Source organism: Penaeus chinensis, chromosome 30, assembly GCF_019202785.1.
Source record: "Penaeus chinensis breed Huanghai No. 1 chromosome 30, ASM1920278v2, whole genome shotgun sequence".
Lineage (NCBI taxonomy): Eukaryota > Metazoa > Arthropoda > Malacostraca > Decapoda > Penaeidae > Penaeus > Penaeus chinensis.
In genome coordinates, this window is record NC_061848.1 from 2,675,627 (window position 1) to 2,695,626 (window position 20,000).

At 40.0% G+C, this 20,000-nt stretch overlaps 5 protein-coding genes across 5 annotated transcripts; all 5 read left to right on the forward strand.

The window, feature by feature from the left end:
• Nucleotides 1–4,439: 4,439 nt before the first annotated feature.
• On the forward strand, nucleotides 4,440–5,633 carry LOC125041531 (cuticle protein CP1499-like). The gene is made up of 2 exons (XM_047636553.1): nucleotides 4,440–4,532; nucleotides 4,786–5,633. The coding sequence occupies exons 1-2, from the start codon at nucleotides 4,521–4,523 to the stop codon at nucleotides 5,560–5,562; spliced, it is 789 nt and encodes a 262-aa protein (XP_047492509.1). The 5' UTR covers nucleotides 4,440–4,520; the 3' UTR covers nucleotides 5,563–5,633.
• A 2,378-nt stretch (nucleotides 5,634–8,011) lies between these two features.
• LOC125041558 (cuticle protein CP1499-like) lies at nucleotides 8,012–9,164 on the forward strand. The gene is made up of 2 exons (XM_047636588.1): nucleotides 8,012–8,130; nucleotides 8,312–9,164. Exons 1-2 carry the CDS (start codon nucleotides 8,119–8,121, stop codon nucleotides 9,086–9,088), a joined length of 789 nt encoding a protein of 262 aa, XP_047492544.1. The 5' UTR covers nucleotides 8,012–8,118; the 3' UTR covers nucleotides 9,089–9,164.
• A 1,108-nt stretch (nucleotides 9,165–10,272) lies between these two features.
• LOC125041082 lies at nucleotides 10,273–12,940 on the forward strand. The gene is made up of 3 exons (XM_047635835.1): nucleotides 10,273–10,340; nucleotides 11,772–11,866; nucleotides 12,011–12,940. Exons 1-3 carry the CDS (start codon nucleotides 10,273–10,275, stop codon nucleotides 12,862–12,864), a joined length of 1,017 nt encoding a protein of 338 aa, XP_047491791.1. The 3' UTR covers nucleotides 12,865–12,940.
• Nucleotides 12,941–14,041: 1,101 nt separating this feature from the next.
• On the forward strand, nucleotides 14,042–16,360 carry LOC125041083. The gene is made up of 3 exons (XM_047635836.1): nucleotides 14,042–14,050; nucleotides 15,235–15,369; nucleotides 15,551–16,360. The coding sequence occupies exons 1-3, from the start codon at nucleotides 14,042–14,044 to the stop codon at nucleotides 16,325–16,327; spliced, it is 921 nt and encodes a 306-aa protein (XP_047491792.1). The 3' UTR covers nucleotides 16,328–16,360.
• Nucleotides 16,361–16,495: 135 nt separating this feature from the next.
• LOC125041084 lies at nucleotides 16,496–19,685 on the forward strand. Its single transcript, XM_047635837.1, has 3 exons — nucleotides 16,496–16,552; nucleotides 18,494–18,617; nucleotides 18,762–19,685. The coding sequence occupies exons 1-3, from the start codon at nucleotides 16,496–16,498 to the stop codon at nucleotides 19,613–19,615; spliced, it is 1,035 nt and encodes a 344-aa protein (XP_047491793.1). The 3' UTR covers nucleotides 19,616–19,685.
• The last annotated feature ends 315 nt before the right edge of the window (nucleotides 19,686–20,000 follow it).

Here is a 20,000-nt window from a genome sequence, read left to right on the forward strand (position 1 = left end):
TCAAGTTCAGTGAGTTGTTTTCTTGCTTTTATATATCGCTAGGTTGTAAACTCAATGTACTGGCATGGTATTCCAATAAACGTTTTTCTAAGCTTGGTAATGTAGTAGACGTTTTCAGTACATGTTTTCCGTAAGCTCACTGAGTCTTTTGTTTCGCTTGATATATAGTGTATTATTTTTTTACCTGTTGCTTTATAGCTATTATAAATCACACGGTTATTGTAGACTAACTTGATGTCTTGGTAATGCTATAAAGTTGTTTTTTTCCTTAGAGGTCTGTTTAACGTTTCTGTGATATATGTGCATGTGCGTGTCCGTGTGTGAGCACATTGTGTATATATAATCAGATTTGTATGTTTCTGTATATATGATTACGTTAATAACACACACATACAAAGACATATACATGTATATGTATATGTATATATGTATATATACATATATACATATATTTACATAAATATATGAATACATATACTTATATACGTATATATATATATATATATATATATATATACTTATTCATTTATCTATATATATATATATATATATATATATATATATATATATATATATAAATATATATTGACATTTATATATACACACATATATATACATACATATTTGTAATGTATATATATATATATATATATATATATGTATATATGTATATATGTATATATGTATATATATATGTATATATGTATATATGTATATATGTATATATATACATATACAGATATATACGTGTTATATATACACATACATACATAAATGCATATATACATACATATATATGTATATACATGTATATACATACATATATATATATATATATATATATATATATATATATATATATATATATATATATATATATATATATATATATATGTATATATACATGTGTATGTGTGTGTGCAGAGATAGATAGATAGAAATAAATATATATATATACATATATATATATATATATATATATATATATATATATATATATATATACATATATATATATATATATATATATATATAGAGAGAGAGAGAGAGAGAGAGAGAGAGACAGAGAGAGATAGAGAGAGAGAGAAAGAGAGAGAGAGAGAGAGGGAGCAACCTTAGCAGTTTTTTTTTTTAATAAGAACGAATGACTACCTTGTCACAGAGCTTTTCCATTAAATGTATAAACCTTTTCCTTTACGGAGATATAAAAAAAACTTACGGGTTATTTTGGTTCTAATTAGAGGAAAAGGGTAGCATGTAAAGGAAGGACTTGATTACAGATCAGATAGATGATAGAAATGAACACGAATATTGAAACTATAATTGAAAATAATTATGATGACCACGCAACGTCTATTACTATTGTTATATAATGCCATTCGTAGTAACACTGACACTAGTAGTAGTAGTAATAGTAGTGATAGTAAAAACAGCAGAAGTAATAATAGTAGAAATAAACGCCGCAATATAACAATGATGATAATAAGAAAACTTCCAAAAAAAAAAAAAAAATGATAATGCTAATAATGTTCATAATGATATGTACAACAGTGATTACAACCATACGTGAGATAACGTTACGCCTCGGGTATGTTACAGGATAATGAAGATAGTAATGATGCTAATGATGAGGATTATAATGATGAGGGCAATAATGATGATCAGAATGGCAGTAATAAGATAGTGATAATGATAATAATAATAATAATAACAATAATTATCATGATAATAATAATAATAATAATAATAATAAAAGTAAAAGTGATAATGATAATAATAATGATGATAATAATGATACTTGCAATAACAATCACAACAATAATGATATTAATGATCATTAATAATAACTAGTGATAATTAGAGCAATAGTAATAATGATAGTAATTATGATAATGATAATAATGATAATGTTAATGATAATAATGATAGTTATGATAATAATTTTTACGATAATAATGATAATAGTAATAACGATAATTGCAATATTAATCAAGATAACAGTAATGGTAATAATTATAATAATAATGATGGTGATAAATAAAAACAATAGTAATGATATCATTATTAATAATTATAATAATAATAACGGTGATATATGATGGCAGTAACAATCATAATAATAACAGTAATGATGGTAATAAAGTTTATAATAATAATAATAATAATTATTATATTAATAATAATAGTAATAGTAATAGTAATAATAATGATAATGATGATGATAATAATAATGATAATAATAATAATAATAAATAAGAGGGAGAATGGTAATAATAATAATAAGAATAATGAGGATAATAATGATGATAAGGATGATAATAGTAATAATAATAATAATGATAATGAGAACAACATAACTAATGATAATAATATTTATATTTATAATAATGACAATGGTATTAGAAGTGATGATAGGAAATCCATCAGCAACAGCAATAATAGTTATAAATTACTTTGAAAGTTAACAACAAAAAATGCAACTTGAAAAAAGAAAAAAAAAAAAAAAATTGTCTTCTCCCGAGGCAAGATCATCGCTCAATGTTGCCAATGCGCGAACCCCGATTTTCGACTCTTTCATCGCGTATTGACAAGTCTTTCGCCGGTTTCGTAACTGGTGCTAAAAACCTTGGCAACACTGGGAAATTTGCATGTTGCAAGGGGTATTTAGAAGTGACAAGGAATACAGGTTACCTGATTTTGGTAAATTACTTGAATTGACTGGTTACCTGAATTTACAAAATGCAAAGAATTTACAAATTATCTGAGCTTACAGATTACATAAATTTTACTGAAATTACATATTACAGTTACTTGAATTGATAAGCTACAAGGAATTTACCAATAACCTGTATTAATATTGTAAATGGATAATTTACACGTTACATATGGAATTTACAAGTTCCAACGGGAATTTACAAGTTACAAGTAACTCACAAGTCACCTGTAGTTACCTGTAGGTGGGCGTGAGGAAGTAATTTGTAACTTTCAGCAACCCATCGTATCTTAACTTGTAAAGTGAGTATAATTGAATTTCATGATTACGTTTATTTGAATTAAGTGTATATTAGAATTAATAAAAGTTGAGGATTAAGGTTTAATGCGTAAGTGAATGATTATTATAAGATTATATTAAGTTTTACTTGTTTATCATTTATTCATGTTTTCATAATTTTAATACTGGAAATCATGTATTATTGGAATGATTCGACGAGGAAAAAACAGGTTATTATTAAAAAGAAAAACAGAAACAACAAAATAAAATGGGGTCTTATAACACACAACAAAATAGAAGAAAAAAACAAGAAATTTTTTTTTTCATCTAAGCAACACGCTCCTGAATTAATTCGATTTGAGTGAATGTCCAAAAAGGCGGAAGCACTAACCCACATAAAAACTAAAACGGGAGGAGATCAGCTGTCACACACACACGCACACACACACACAAGAACACGAATATGATCACACACAAGATCGGAGGAACATTTACACACACGAATACACATAAAAAGATACAGGTACATGCAAACACATACATACGCATTACAAACACGCAGGCACACTCACACACGCGCGCGGGCACACACGTTTATAAACATTAAACATTCATGATGATTGTGACACATAATGAGGCGGGGATGTTTACTATGGTAATTATAAACTTGTGGGTATTTCGTGAGCAGCTCGTCACGATATTGAGGCTGTGAAAGGGAGTGTTTTGATCCTCGTTCTTTTTTTTTGTGTGTGAATGCATACGTACATTCATACATGAAATATGTATATACTTAGTATACACACACACAATATATATATATATATATATATATATATATATATACATATATGCATATATATATATATATATATATATATATATATATATATACACATATATGCATATATATATATATATATATATATATATATATATATACACATATATGCATATATATATATATATATATATATATATATATATATATATATATATATACATATATATGCATATATATATATATATATATATATATATGCATATATATATATATATATATATATATATATATATATATATATATATGCATATATATATATATATATATACACACATATATGTGTGTGTGCGTGTGTGTGTGTGTGTATGTGCGTGTGTGTGTGTGTATGTGTGTGTGAATATATATGTGTTCCTTTGAATCAAAATGATCCTTTCAACCAGTGTTCCAAAAACAATCACCTAAAAACATTCATTCACTCTCGATACGATATTTCCTAAATGTCCCTAAAAAACGCACAGATAATACCTCAACATCTTCGAGACTGACACGCCAGAGGCCGCTATAATTAGGAATACCACGGAAAGGTTGCCCACGTGGGATGAGGCTGGACGACCGGCGACGCTCACAGGAGGACTAGACAGGGTCCCGGCGTCAAGGTCTGTGTGTGTGACCTTCTGCGCGTGCGTATAAATAGGGAGAGAGGGTCGTGGTCCAACACAGTACGGATCTACGTTCTAGACGGACAACATGCAATCTCTGGTAACTATTTGGTATCTTTTTTGACCGACAGAGAGAGTCTAGGGGTCTTCTTCGTGTGACTGATGTATAGTTTTTGTTTGTTGCAGTCAAAGGGATATTTTCATAGGGACGAGATGTAATGTTTCGTCAGCACGCTTGGGTTTCATATCTGAAAGTAATTTGGTAACAAAGCGTAATGTATTTAAGCTTGTTATAAATAAGTATGTTTGTCTTTTTCTCCGAGATGTATAAGTGATGCATCTTTCTTCCGCAGGTTCTTTTGGCAGTGCTGGGAGTGTGCTCGGCTGCCCCCTTCATCGGGGACACGCCCGAAGTGCAGGCTGAGAAAGCGCGGTTCTTCCAAGCCTTCCGCGCTGCTCAGGCTGCCGCCGCTCCCAAGCAGGCTTTCCAGACTGTGGTGCCCGTGCAGGCCAGGTGGACGGGCCCAGTGGCTGCCACCATCCCCGCCGGCGTCGGCGGCACCATCACCCCCGTGGGCGACACCGCAGAGGTGGCCGCCGCCCGCAACGCCTTCCTCAACGCCTACAACGCACAGGTTAGGGCCACCGTAGGCACCGTGCCCGTGGTGCAGACCCAAGCCTTCAGCGTCGCCCCTGTTGTTCCCCAGCAGGTCTTCCAACACACCTTCCAGCAGGCTGTTCCTGTGCAGGCCAGGTGGACCGGACCAGTGGCTGCCACCATCCCCGCCGGCGTCGACGGCACTGTCACCCCCGTGGGCGACACCGCTGAGGTGGCCGCCGCCCGCAACGCCTTCCTCAACGCCTACCGCGCCCAGGTGGCAGCCACGGTTGGCACTGCCCCCGTCGTCAACACCTTCAGCCAGGCCGTGCCCCAGCAGGTCTTCCAGCAGACCTTCCAGCAGGCGGCCCCCGTGCAGGCCAGGTGGACCGGCCCCGTGGCAGCCACCGTGCCCGCCGGACTCCCAGGCTCCGCCCATCAGGTCGCCGACACCGCAGAAGTCGCAGCCGCCAAGCAGGCCTTCTTCAGCGCCTACCAGAGGCAGGTCGCGGCCGCGGCGCGCCCCTTCTAGACCGTACTGTTAGATTAAATAAATAGTAAATATAATTAAAAAAAAACAATAAAGTTATATTTTCACACTCATTTCTCTGTGTCATTTTCCGACGACTGATCTGGTGTTCCTTGACTCTCTCTCTCTCTCTTTCTCTCTTTCTATTTCTTTCTCTCCAGATTAATTATTCTAATCTCGCTGCAAATTCTTAAAACATCTAGCAAAGCACCAGGTCCCGTGGTTATATTTTCCCATGCTTCTAAGGTCCAATCTGTATATATATATGTATATATATATTTGCATACGTATCTACTGTATATATATATGTATGCATATAAGTACATATGTGTGTGTGTATATGTATGTGTGTGTATATATATGTGTGTGTATATATGTATGTGTGTGTATATATGTATGTTTGTATATATCAATTTATATTTACGTGTGTTTAAACCTATATATGTATATATGAGAATATGTATATATCTCTCTCTATATATATATATGTATGTATATATAAACATATTTATGAAAGTTAATATAATTAGGTATAAACATGTACATATACCTATATATATACATATATACTTATATATGCATATATACAAATACATATATTTACATATATATATACATATATATATAAACATACATATACATATATATTTAGATATATACACGTTAAATGCACACACACATGTACATATATATGTATATAGACATATATGCATATATATATATATATATATATATATATATATATATATATACTTATGTATATACATACACATACATATATGTATATATATATGTATATATAAGTGTGTGTGTGTTTACGCGCGCATATATAAATAGCCTCGTAGATAAACAGTTAGATTTAGATGCAGACACAGATGTAGATATAGACATAGACATGGATACAGATATAAATTTATATATGTACATATATGATTCTCTAAAGATATTGCACGACTGGTACCCCTCCTAATTACTAGAGTCACCCATAATCCCTTGAAATTAGGCGGTCTCAGTAATTAGCACCGAATACAAGGAAACGAGAAGATACGCCTCGAAGGCCCAGTATGTCGTCTAGCATTTACGTTCTGCAAGCCCTAGAAAGATTCAAGGCACTGACCATTAACCAACCAGCGTCAGTCTCTATGCCATAACAGGGCCGATGATGGCTAAAAGTGAAGCAGGCTGTGAGGAATGCCAAGAACCATTAACGGTCGCACATGTAATGGAAAGATGTGCAACATTCTCAGACCAATGAGGAAGGTACTTGTCTCCCCCAGATACACTAAAAAATGGATTGGGGGAGGACTGTGACATAAAAGGTCTTATTAGTTTCCTTTGGGAAACTAATGTTTTCAATAAAATTTAGTTATGCATAATGTTTATGCAATAGTTTTTTAGACATTTAGAGCATAATATTTATGCTTCGATTTTAATATAATATTTATTGTTATTTATGACATTTTTTGATAGAGTTTTAACGTTTTAAATATTTTAATATTTTTCAGTCTAACAAGGTGTTCGCCGCTAATGACCTTAGCTGTTGACGCGGCAGATAATTTTAAATAATCAATCAATATGCCATAACATGTCAGCGACCATTTTGCACGAGACTAAAGCGCACCTTTCAGAGTGAATAAAGTGCTATATATACAACACGCATCTCATTGATTTTGCATGATAACGAAAGACTGGTTTAAGTGACACATTATCTCCCGCTAGTTAAAATAGACGACAGAATCACTTAGAGGAACTTAGCATTCAAGGTTTCGAGGCACAGAAGAAAAAACAAAAGCATGATTTTGTACTTGGAAGAGAGAGAGAAATAAGTTTCCATAGTTTTGAATTTCATGCGAAATCTAAAGTGGTATTGCAAACGTCATAGCATCAGTGATTCCGAAGCAATGTGACATTTAGCTCGGGCACGCACATGCATGCACAGACATCTAAAGAGAGCACAATCATAATATAATCTGAAAATGCGCGCAATTTTTCGAACTCAAGAGTTCCTCGTCCGAGAAAGAACTCTTGACGAAATCCTTTTTAGTTCATATTGTAGCTGTTTTCCTTTTGCTTCTGCGTACACGTTACTGTGTTAATGTTCACAAAGACACAACCACACACATACACGCACACACAAACACACACACGCACACACACACGCACACACATGCACACACACACACACACACACACACACACACACATTCACACATACACACACACACACACGCACACACACACACACGCACACACACATGTGTATTGATATCGAAAGCAGACCACCTATAAGATAATACATTATTTCAACTTTCAAGTTTTCTAACGTTCGGAATAAATTGATCCTCTGCACCGGAAAATGCGGCCGATTCCAATTCAGCCGGCCTAGCTTCGGCTTCCTCGACCACAGCCGTCTTGCCTGAGTTTATTGAACCACAGCTTATCCATCTCTGGTCAGGGTCTCCGCCTCAAGGTCTTCGCCTGGCCTTCGCCGCCCGCCTATATAAAGGGAGCGGGAGCCTTGGGTCGCCACAGTACGGTTCTTCGTCCACGAAAGTCAACATGAAGTCTCTGGTAAATTCACGTTCCTTTGCGAGTGAACTGAAGGCAATGAGGGATCTAAGACTAGGATTTCTTATCATAATGTGACTGCATATTGGAAGACAAGGCTTAGTGAGTTTATGTCTTATATACGGAAGCACAATGTCTTGAGGAATATGCACAGCGTGTAAAGAGAAATTTGTTTCTTCCGCAGGTTCTTTTGGCAGTGCTGGGAGTGTGCTCGGCTGCCCCCTTCATCGGGGACACGCCCGAAGTGCAGGCTGAGAAAGCGCGGTTCTTCCAAGCCTTCCGCGCTGCTCAGGCTGCCGCCGCTCCCCAGCAGGCTTTCCAGACTGTGGTGCCCGTGCAGGCCAGGTGGACGGGCCCAGTGGCTGCCACCATCCCCGCCGGCGTCGGCGGCACCATCACCCCCGTGGGCGACACCGCAGAGGTGGCCGCCGCCCGCAACGCCTTCCTCAACGCCTACAACGCACAGGTTAGGGCCACCGTAGGCACCGTGCCCGTGGTGCAGGCCCCAGCCTTCAGCGTCGCCCCTGTTGTTCCCCAGCAGGTCTTCCAGCACACCTTCCAGCAGGCTGTTCCTGTGCAGGCCAAGTGGACCGGACCAGTGGCTGCCACCATCCCCGCCGGCGTCGACGGCACTGTCACCCCCGTGGGCGACACCGCTGAGGTGGCCGCCGCCCGCAACGCCTTCCTCAACGCCTACCGCGCCCAGGTGGCAGCCACTGTTGGCACTGCCCCCGTCGTCAACACCTTCAGCCAGGCCGTGCCCCAGCAGGTCTTCCAGCAGACCTTCCAGCAGGCGGCCCCCGTGCAGGCCAGGTGGACCGGCCCCGTGGCAGCCACCGTGCCCGCCGGACTCCCAGGCTCCGCCCATCAGGTCGCCGACACCGCAGAAGTCGCAGCCGCCAAGCAGGCCTTCTTCAGCGCCTACCAGAGGCAGGTCGCGGCCGCGGCGCGCCCCTTCTAGACCGTACTGTTAGATTAAATAAATAGTAAATATTAAACAAAACAAAAAAATCAATAAAGTTATATTTTCACACTCATTTCTCTGTGTCATTTCCCGACAACTGATCTGGTGTTCCTTGACTCTCTCTCTCTTTCTCTTTCTTTCTCTCCAGATTTTTTATACTAATCTCGCTGCAAATTCTTGAAACATCTAGCAAAGCACCAGGCCCCGTGGTTATATTGCCCCATGCTTCTAAGGTCCAATCTATATATATATATATATATATATATATGTATATATATATATATATATATATATGTATATATATATTTGCATGCGCATGTACTGTATATATATATGTATGCATATAGATACATATGTGTGTGTGTGTGTGTGTATATATGTGTGTGTGTGTATATATATGTGTGTATATATGTATGTGTGTATATATGTATGTGTGTATATATCAATTTATATTTACGTGTGTTTAAACATATATATGTATATATGAGAATATGTATATGTCTCTCTCTCTCTCTATATATATATATATATATATATGTATGTATGTATAAACATATTTATGAAAGTTAATATAATTAGGTATAAACATGTACATATACCTATATATATACATATATACTTATATATGCATATATACAAATACATATATTTACACACACATATATATATATATATATATATATATATATATATATATATATATATACATACATATACATATATATTTAGATATATACACGTTAAATGCACACACACATGTACATATATATGTATATAGACATATATGCATATATATATATATATATATATATATATATATATATATGTACTTATGTATATACATACACATACATATATATATATATATATATATATATATATATATATATATATATGTATATATAAGTGTGTGTGTGTTTACGCGCGCATATATAAATAGCCTGGTAGATAAACAGTTAGATTTAGATGCAGACACAGATGTAGATATAGACATAGACATGGATACAGATATAGATCTATATATGTACATATATGATTCTCTAAAGATGTTGCACGACTGGTACCCCTCCTAATTACAAGGGTCACCCATAATCCCTTGAAATTAGGCGGTCTCAGTAATTAGCACCGAATAATTAGCACCGAATACAAGGAAACGAGAAGATACGCCTCGAAGACCCAGTATGTCGTCTAGCATTTACGTTCTGCAAGCCCTAGAAAGATTCAAGGCACTGACCATTAACCAACCAGCGTCAGTCTCTATGCCATAACAGGGCCGATGATGGCTAAAAGTGAAGCAGGCTGTGAGGAATGCCAAGAACCATTAACGGTCGCACATGTAATGGAAAGATGTGCAACATTCTCAGACCAATGAGGAAGGTACTTGTCTCCCCCAGATACACTAAAAAATGGATTGGGGGAGGACTGTGACATAAAAGGTCTTATTAGTTTCCTTTGGGAAACTAATGTTTTCAATAAAATTTAGTTATGCATAATGTTTATGCAATAGTTTTTTAGACATTTAGAGCATAATATTTATGCTTCGATTTTAATATAATATTTATTGTTATTTATGACATTTTTTGATAGAGTTTTAACGTTTTAAATATTTTAATATTTTTCAGTCTAACAAGGTGTTCGCCGCTAATGACCTTAGCTGTTGACGCGGCAGATAATTTTAAATAATCAATCAATATGCCATAACATGACAGCGACCATTTTGCACGAGACTAAAGCGCACCTTTCAGAGTGAATAAAGTGCTATATATACAACACGCATCTCATTGATTTCGCATGATAACGAAAGACTGGTTTAAGTGACACATTATCTTCCGCTAGTTAAAATAGACGACAAAATCACTTAGAGGAACTTAGCATTCAAGGTTTCGAGGCACAGAAGATAAACAATAGCATGATTTTGTACTTGGAAGAGAGAGGAAAATAAGTTTCCATAGTTATGAATTTCATGGGAAATCTAAAGTGGTATTGCAAACGAGATAGCATCAATCATAATATAATCTGAAAATGCGCGCAATCTTTCGAACTCAAGAGTTCCTCGTCCGAGAAGAAACTCTTGACGAAATCATTTATAATTCATATTGAAGCTGTTTTCCTATTGCTTTTGCGCACACGTTACTGTGTTTATGTTCACAAAGACACAACCACACACACACACGCAAACACACAAACACGCACACACACACACACATACACGCACACACACGCAAACACACATGCACACACACACACACACACACAAGCACACACACACACACACACACATATATATATATATATATATGAACTTTATGAACAAAGCCCTCCCTAAAGCAGAATTTGCATTACCATAAAATAATTGACCCTCACTTACCCACCTTCATCATCCAGATTCATATATATGTATGCATGAATAAGTAAATCTATCTACCAATCTAGACATATTTTTACTCACACATGTATCAATTTACATACATGCAGACACACACATACATACATATGAACGTGTGTATTGATATCGAAAGCAGACCACCTATAAGATCATATATTATTTCAACTTTCAACTTTTCTAACGTTTGGAATAAATTGATCCTCTGCACCGGAAAATGCGGCCGATTCCAATGCAGCCGGCCTAGCTTCGGCTTCCTCGACCACAGCCGTCTTGCCTGAGTTTATTGAACCACAGCTTATCCATCTCTGGTCAGGGTCTCCGCCTCAAGGTCTTCGCCTGGCCTTCGCCGCCCGCCTATATAAAGGGAGCGGGAGCCTTGGGTCGCCACAGTACGGTTCTTCGTCCACGAAAGTCAACATGAAGTCTCTGGTAAATTCACGTTCCTTTGCGAGTGAACTGAAGGCAATGAGGGATCTAAGACTAGGATTTTTTATCATAATGTGACTGCATATTGCAAGACAAGGCCTAGTGAGTTTATGTCTTATATACGGAAGCACAATGTCTTGAGGAATATGCACAGCGTTTAAAGAGAAATTTGTTTCTTCCGCAGGTCCTTTTGGCAGTGCTGGGAGTGTGCTCGGCTGCCCCTTTCATCGGGGACACGCCCGAAGTGCAGGCTGAGAAAGCGCGGTTCTTCCAAGCCTTCCGCGCTGCTCAGGCTGCCGCCGCTCCCCAGCAGGCTTTCCAGACTGTGGTGCCCGTGCAGGCCAGGTGGACGGGCCCAGTGGCTGCCACCATCCCCGCCGGCGTCGGCGGCACCATCACCCCCGTGGGCGACACCGCAGAGGTGGCCGCCGCCCGCAACGCCTTCCTCAACGCCTACAACGCACAGGTTAGGGCCACCGTAGGCACCGTGCCCGTGGTGCAGACCCAAGCCTTCAGCGTCGCCCCTGTTGTTCCCCAGCAGGTCTTCCAGCACACCTTCCAGCAGGCTGTTCCTGTGCAGGCCAGGTGGACCGGACCAGTGGCTGCCACCATCCCCGCCGGCGTCGACGGCACTGTCACCCCCGTGGGCGACACCGCTGAGGTGGCCGCCGCCCGCAACGCCTTCCTCAACGCCTACCGCGCCCAGGTGGCAGCCACGGTTGGCACTGCCCCCGTCGTCAACACCTTCAGCCAGGCCGTGCCCCAGCAGGTCTTCCAGCAGACCTTCCAGCAGGCGGCCCCCGTGCAGGCCAGGTGGACCGGCCCCGTGGCAGCCACCGTGCCCGCCGGACTCCCAGGCTCCGCCCATCAGGTTGCCGACACCGCAGAAGTCGCAGCCGCCAAGCAGGCCTTCTTCAGCGCCTACCAGAGGCAGGTCGCGGCCGCGGCGCGCCCCTTCTAGACCGTACTGTTAGATTAAATAAATAGTAAATATTAAACAAAACAAAAAAATCAATAAAGTTATATTTTCACACTCATTTCTCTGTGTCATTTCCCGACAACTGATCTGGTGTTCCTTGACTCTCTCTCTCTTTCTCTTTCTTTCTCCAGATTTTTTATACTAATCTCGCTGCAAATTCTTGAAACATCTAGCAAAGCACCAGGCCCCGTGGTTATATTTCCCCATGCTTTTAAGGTCCAATATATATATATATATATATGTATTTATATATTTGCATGCGCATGTACTGTATATATATGTATGCATATAAATACATATGTGTGTGTGTGTGTATATATATATGTGTGTGTATATATGTGTGTGTGTATATATGTATGTGTGTATATGTGTGTGTGTATATATCAATTTATATTTGCGTGTGTTTAAATATATATATGTATATATGGGAATATGTATATCTCTCTCTCTATATATATGTATGTATGTATATACATATTTATGAAAGTTCATATATTTAGGTATAAAATTGTACATATACCTATATATATACATATATACATATATATGCATATATACAAATACATATATATGTACATATTTAGATATATACACGTTAAATGCACACATACATGTACATATATATGTATATAGACATATATGCATATATATATATATATATATATATATGTACTTATGTATTTACATACACATACATATATGTATATATATATATATGCATATATAAATAGACTGGCAGATAAACAGTTAGATATAGATGTAGAAACAGATGTAGATATAGACATAGACATGGATACAGATATAGATCTATATATGTACATATATGATTCTCTAAAGATGTTGCACGACTGGTACCCCTCCTAATTACAAGGGTCACCCATAATCCCTTGAAATTAGGCGGTCTCAGTAATTAGCACCGAATAATTAGCACCGAATACAAGGAAACGAGAAGATACGCCTCGAAGACCCAGTATGTCGTCTAGCATTTACGTTCTGCAAGCCCTAGAAAGATTCAAGGCACTGACCATTAACCAACCAGCGTCAGTCTCTATGCCATAACAGGGCCGATGATGGCTAAAAGTGAAGCAGGCTGTGAGGAATGCCAAGAACCATTAACGGTCGCACATGTAATGGAAAGATGTGCAACATTCTCAGACCAATGAGGAAGGTACTTGTCTCCCCCAGATACACTAAAAAATGGATTGGGGGAGGACTGTGACATAAAAGGTCTTATTAGTTTCCTTTGGGAAACTAATGTTTTCAATAAAATTTAGTTATGCATAATGTTTATGCAATAGTTTTTTAGACATTTAGAGCATAATATTTATGCTTCGATTTTAATATAATATTTATTGTTATTTATGACATTTTTTGATAGAGTTTTAACGTTTTAAATATTTGAATATTTTTCAGTCTAACAAGGTGTTCGCCGCTAATGACCTTAGCTGTTGACGCGGCAGATAATTTTAAATAATCAATCAATATGCCATAACATGACAGCGACCATTTTGCACGAGACTAAAGCGCACCTTTCAGAGTGAAGAAAGTGCTACATATACAACACGCATCTCATTGATTTTGCATGATAACGAAAGACTGGTTTAAGTGACACATTATCTCCCGCTAGTTAAAATAGACGACAGAATCACTTAGAGGAACTTAGCATTCAAGGTTTCGAGGCACAGAAGAAAAAACAATAGCATGATTTTGTACTTGGAAGAGAGAGAGAAATAAGTTTCCATAGTTTCGAATTTCATGCGAAATCTAAAGTGGTATTGCAAACGTCATAGCATCAGTGATTCCGAAGCAATGTGACATTTAGCTCGGGCACGCACATGCATGCACAGACATCTAAAGAGAGCACAATCATAATATAATCTGAAAATGCGCGCAATTTTTCGAACTCAAGAGTTCCTCGTCCGAGAAAGAACTCTTGACGAAATCCTTTTTAGTTCATATTGTAGCTGTTTTCCTTTTGCTTTTGCGTACACGTTACTGTGTTAATGTTCACAAAGACACAACCACACACATACACGCACACACGCACACACACGCACACACACACGCACACACATGCACACACACACACACACACACACACACACACACACACGCACACATTCACACACACACACACACACACACGCACACACACACACACGCATATGCACATGTGTATTGATATCGAAAGCAGACCAACTATAAGATAATACATTATTTCAACTTTTAACTTTTCTAACATTTGAAATAATTTGATCCTCTGCACCGGAAAATGCGGCCGATTCCAATGCAGCCAGCCTAGCTTCGGCTTCCTCGACCACAGCCGTCTTGCCTGAGTTTATTGAACCACAGCTTATCCATCTCTGGTCAGGGTCTCCGCCTCAAGGTCTTCGCCTGGCCTTCGCCGCCCGCCTATATAAAGGGAGCGGGTGCCTTGGGTCGCCACAGTACGGTTCTTCGTCCACGAAAGTCAACATGAAGTCTCTGGTAAATTCACGTTCCTTTGCGAGTGAACTGAAGGCAATGAGGGATCTAAAACTAGGATTTCTTATCATAATGTGACTGCATATTGGAAGACAAGGCTTAGTGAGTTTATGTCTTATATACGGAAGCACAATTTCTTGAGGAATATGCACAGCGTGTAAAGAGAAATTTGTTTCTTCCGCAGGTTCTTTTGGCAGTGCTGGGAGTGTGCTCGGCTGCCCCTTTCATCGGGGACACGCCCGAAGTGCAGGCTGAGAAAGCGCGGTTCTTCCAAGCCTTCCGCGCTGCTCAGGCTGCCGCCGCTCCCCAGCAGGCTTTCCAGACTGTGGTGCCCGTGCAGGCCAGGTGGACGGGCCCAGTGGCTGCCACCATCCCCGCCGGCGTCGGCGGCACCATCACCCCCGTGGGCGACACCGCAGAGGTAGCCGCCGCCCGCAACGCCTTCCTCAACGCCTACAACGCACAGGTTAGGGCCACCGTAGGCACCGTGCCCGTGGTGCAGACCCAAGCCTTCAGCGTCGCCCCTGTTGTTCCCCAGCAGGTCTTCCAGCACACCTTCCAGCAGGCTGTTCCTGTGCAGGCCAGGTGGACCGGACCAGTGGCTGCCACCATCCCCGCCGGCGTCGACGGCACTGTCACCCCCGTGGGCGACACCGCTGAGGTGGCCGCCGCCCGCAACGCCTTCCTCAACGCCTACCGCGCCCAGGTGGCAGCCACGGTTGGCACTGCCCCCGTCGTCAACACCTTCAGCCAGGCCGTGCCCCAGCAGGTCTTCCAGCAGACCTTCCAGCAGGCGGCCCCCGTGCAGGCCAGGTGGACCGGCCCCGTGGCAGCCACCGTGCCCGCCGGACTCCCAGGCTCCGCCCATCAGGTCGCCGACACCGCAGAAGTCGCAGCCGCCAAGCAGGCCTTCTTCAGCGCCTACCAGAGGCAGGTCGCGGCCGCGGCGCGCCCCTTCTAGACCGTACTGTTAGATTAAATAAATAGTAAATATTTTTTAAAAAATCATTAAAATTATATTTTCACACTCATTTCTCTGTGTCATTTTCCGGCTATTGGTGTGGTGTTCATCGACTCTCTCCCCTTTTCTTGTATTCTATTTCACTGCAAACTCTCGAAACAACTAGCAATGCGCCACGCCTCGTGGTTATATTTCCCCATCCTTCTAAGGGCCAATCGGTGTGATGTAAGCCATGCGAAGGAAACCTCTCCTTTTGCCCCTTCTGACCTGCTTCCTCCTTTCGTCTCTTTCTGTCACCAGGCTTGGCAAGACATTGTGCCCGGCCGATCCGTATCCGCCGTTAAGACATAGGAGTTAACCTTGTACAGAAGTAGCACGCCTATTAGCCAAATAGCTAGGGAGATCCAAAAAGCTTTTATGTATATATACACATACATGCATATATATATATACATATACACATGTGTGTATATAGTTAGAGGGCTATACAGTTTTATATATATATATATATATATAAGTATATGACTTCCTAAAAGTATTGTGCGACTGGCATCCCTCCTAATTATAATAGTTACCCTTAACCGATTGTTATTACGTGGTTCCAATAATTAACACCGATTACAAGGAAACAAGAAGATATACAGCTCGAAGGCCCAAGATGCCGTCCAACACTTACCATCTGCGAATCTTGACCCGAAAGATTCAAGAATCCAATCATTAATCGCCAACTTCCAAATCGATGGAGGATTGTTATACATCTATATCAATGCGGTATTGCATTATTCCATCTTTCATATGTACACCTCCGTATCTGACTTCGGTTTCGAATTTCTAAATCATTCGCCACCGAGTGCCCACGGGTGTGTGTAAAACCTCGCTATCATTACTCATGTATGAGTAGATAGGTAATGTCTATGGAAGCTAGTTAGATCCTAGTTGCACTCTCTTGTTAGTGGGTCACGTGGCATGGTTGGTTTAGTACTGGACCTCCGGTATCATACCCGGAATGACCTAGGTTCGAGGGCAGGCCAAGTCAGGGAGGATTGTTATACATATATATATATATATATATATATATATATATATATATATATATATATATTATATATATATATATATATTCACACATATATGTGTATATACATAAACATACATATATAAACATATATACATACATACATACATATATATACATACATACATACATATATATACATATATACATACATACATATACATACACACAAAAATATACATACATATATATTTATGTATATATACACACATATATATATGTATACATTTACTTATGTTCACACATATATACATATGTGTATATTTGCTTATGTTCATACATATATATGTGTATAAATATACATATATATACATATATACATATATATATTTAATTATATATATAAATATATGAATAACAACAGTGGGATATTACATTTCATTTTTGTGGCTGTTTTGCTTTTCATCTTTGTGTACACTTCACTGTATATATGTATAAATAGACATATACATAATATATATATATATATAAACATATATATATATATATATATATATATGTGTGTGTGTGTGTGTGTGTGTGTGTGTGTGTGTGTGTGTGTGAATATATGTATACTCATGCACTGTATATATATGCACACATATATGTATGTATGTATATATACTGCATGTAGGTATATATATACACATGTATATACATATTTATGTATGTACATATACACATACACACACACACGCGCGCGCACACATAACTTGCATAAACACAAGCTTTATGTAGAGAACCAAATGAGTCAAAAACTTTCCTAAAAAACGAAATTGCTTCACCAATATGACCAAAGACCAGTATATGATAATCAACTCGCCTTTGCGAAGATGCGTATAGAGAGAGATGGATAAATAAACAAATTGGTTTGCATATCAGTACATATATTTACATACATTTATCCAAATGCTTGTCAGTGTGTTGTGTGTTTATGTATATATGTATGTATATGTGTATGTGCGTGTATGTATTGAAATCGAATAAACAACGTACGTTATTACAATTTTCAACGTTTGCCTGACGTTTGGAATTAATATGATCTTCTCTGCACCGGAAAAATACGGCCGATTCCAATGCAGCTGGCCTAGCTTCGGCTTCCTCGACCACAGCCGTCCTGCCTGAGTTTATTGAACCACAGCTTATCCATCTCTGGTCAGGGTCTCCGCCTCAAGGTCTTCGCCTGGCCTTCGCCGCCCGCCTATATAAAGGGAGCGGGAGCCTTGGGTCGCCACAGTACGGTTCTTCGTCCACGAAAGTCAACATGAAGTCTCTGGTAAATTCACGTTCCTTTGCGAGTGAACTGAAGGCAATGAGGGATCTAAAGCTAGGATTTTTTATCATAATGTGACTGCATATTGCAAGACAAGGCCTAGTGAGTTTATGTCTTATATACGGAAGCACAATGTCTTGAGGAATATGCACAGCGTTTAAAGAGAAATTTGTTTCTTCCGCAGGTCCTTTTGGCAGTGCTGGGAGTGTGCTCGGCTGCCCCTTTCATCGGGGACACGCCCGAAGTGCAGGCTGAGAAAGCGCGGTTCTTCCAAGCCTTCCGCGCTGCTCAGGCTGCCGCCGCTCCCCAGCAGGCTTTCCAGACTGTGGTGCCCGTGCAGACCAGGTGGACGGGCCCAGTGGCTGCCACCATCCCCGCCGGCGTCGGCGGCACCATCACCCCCGTGGGCGACACCGCAGAGGTGGCCGCCGCCCGCAACGCCTTCCTCAACGCCTACAACGCACAGGTTAGGGCCACCGTAGGCACCGTGCCCGTGGTGCAGACCCCAGCCTTCAGCGTCGCCCCTGTTGTTCCCCAGCAGGTCTTCCAGCACACCTTCCAGCAGGCTGTTCCTGTGCAGGCCAGGTGGACCGGACCAGTGGCTGCCACCATCCCCGCCGGCGTCGACGGCACTGTCACCCCCGTGGGCGACACCGCTGAGGTGGCCGCCGCCCGCAACGCCTTCCTCAACGCCTACCGCGCCCAGGTGGCAGCCACGGTTGGCACTGCCCCCGTCGTCAACACCTTCAGCCAGGCCGTGCCCCAGCAGGTCTTCCAGCAGACCTTTCAGCAGGCGGCCCCCGTGCAGGCCAGGTGGACCGGCCCCGTGGCAGCCACCGTGCCCGCCGGACTCCCAGGCTCCGCCCATCAGGTCGCCGACACCGCAGAAGTCGCAGCCGCCAAGCAGGCCTTCTTCAGCGCCTACCAGAGGCAGGTCGCGGCCGCGGCGCGCCCCTTCTAGACCGTACTGTTAGCTTAAATAAATAGTAAATATTTTTTAAAAAATCAATAAAATTATATTTTCACACTCATTTCTCTATCATTTTCCGACAATTGGTCTGCTTTTCTTCAACTGTCTCCCCCTCTATATATGTGTTTGTGTGCACAGTGACAGAGCACTGACTTTGCTATTGCAAGGATCAGAGTTAGATTTGATTATGTCCATGCATATATGTTTATATCACTTTATCTATCCCTTTATTTCTCTCTGTACACACCTACACTCATATATATGTATATGTATATAAGCACACAATAAACATGTATATGTATACACACACACACACACACACACACACACACACATATATATATATATATATATATATGTATGTGTGTGTGTGTAT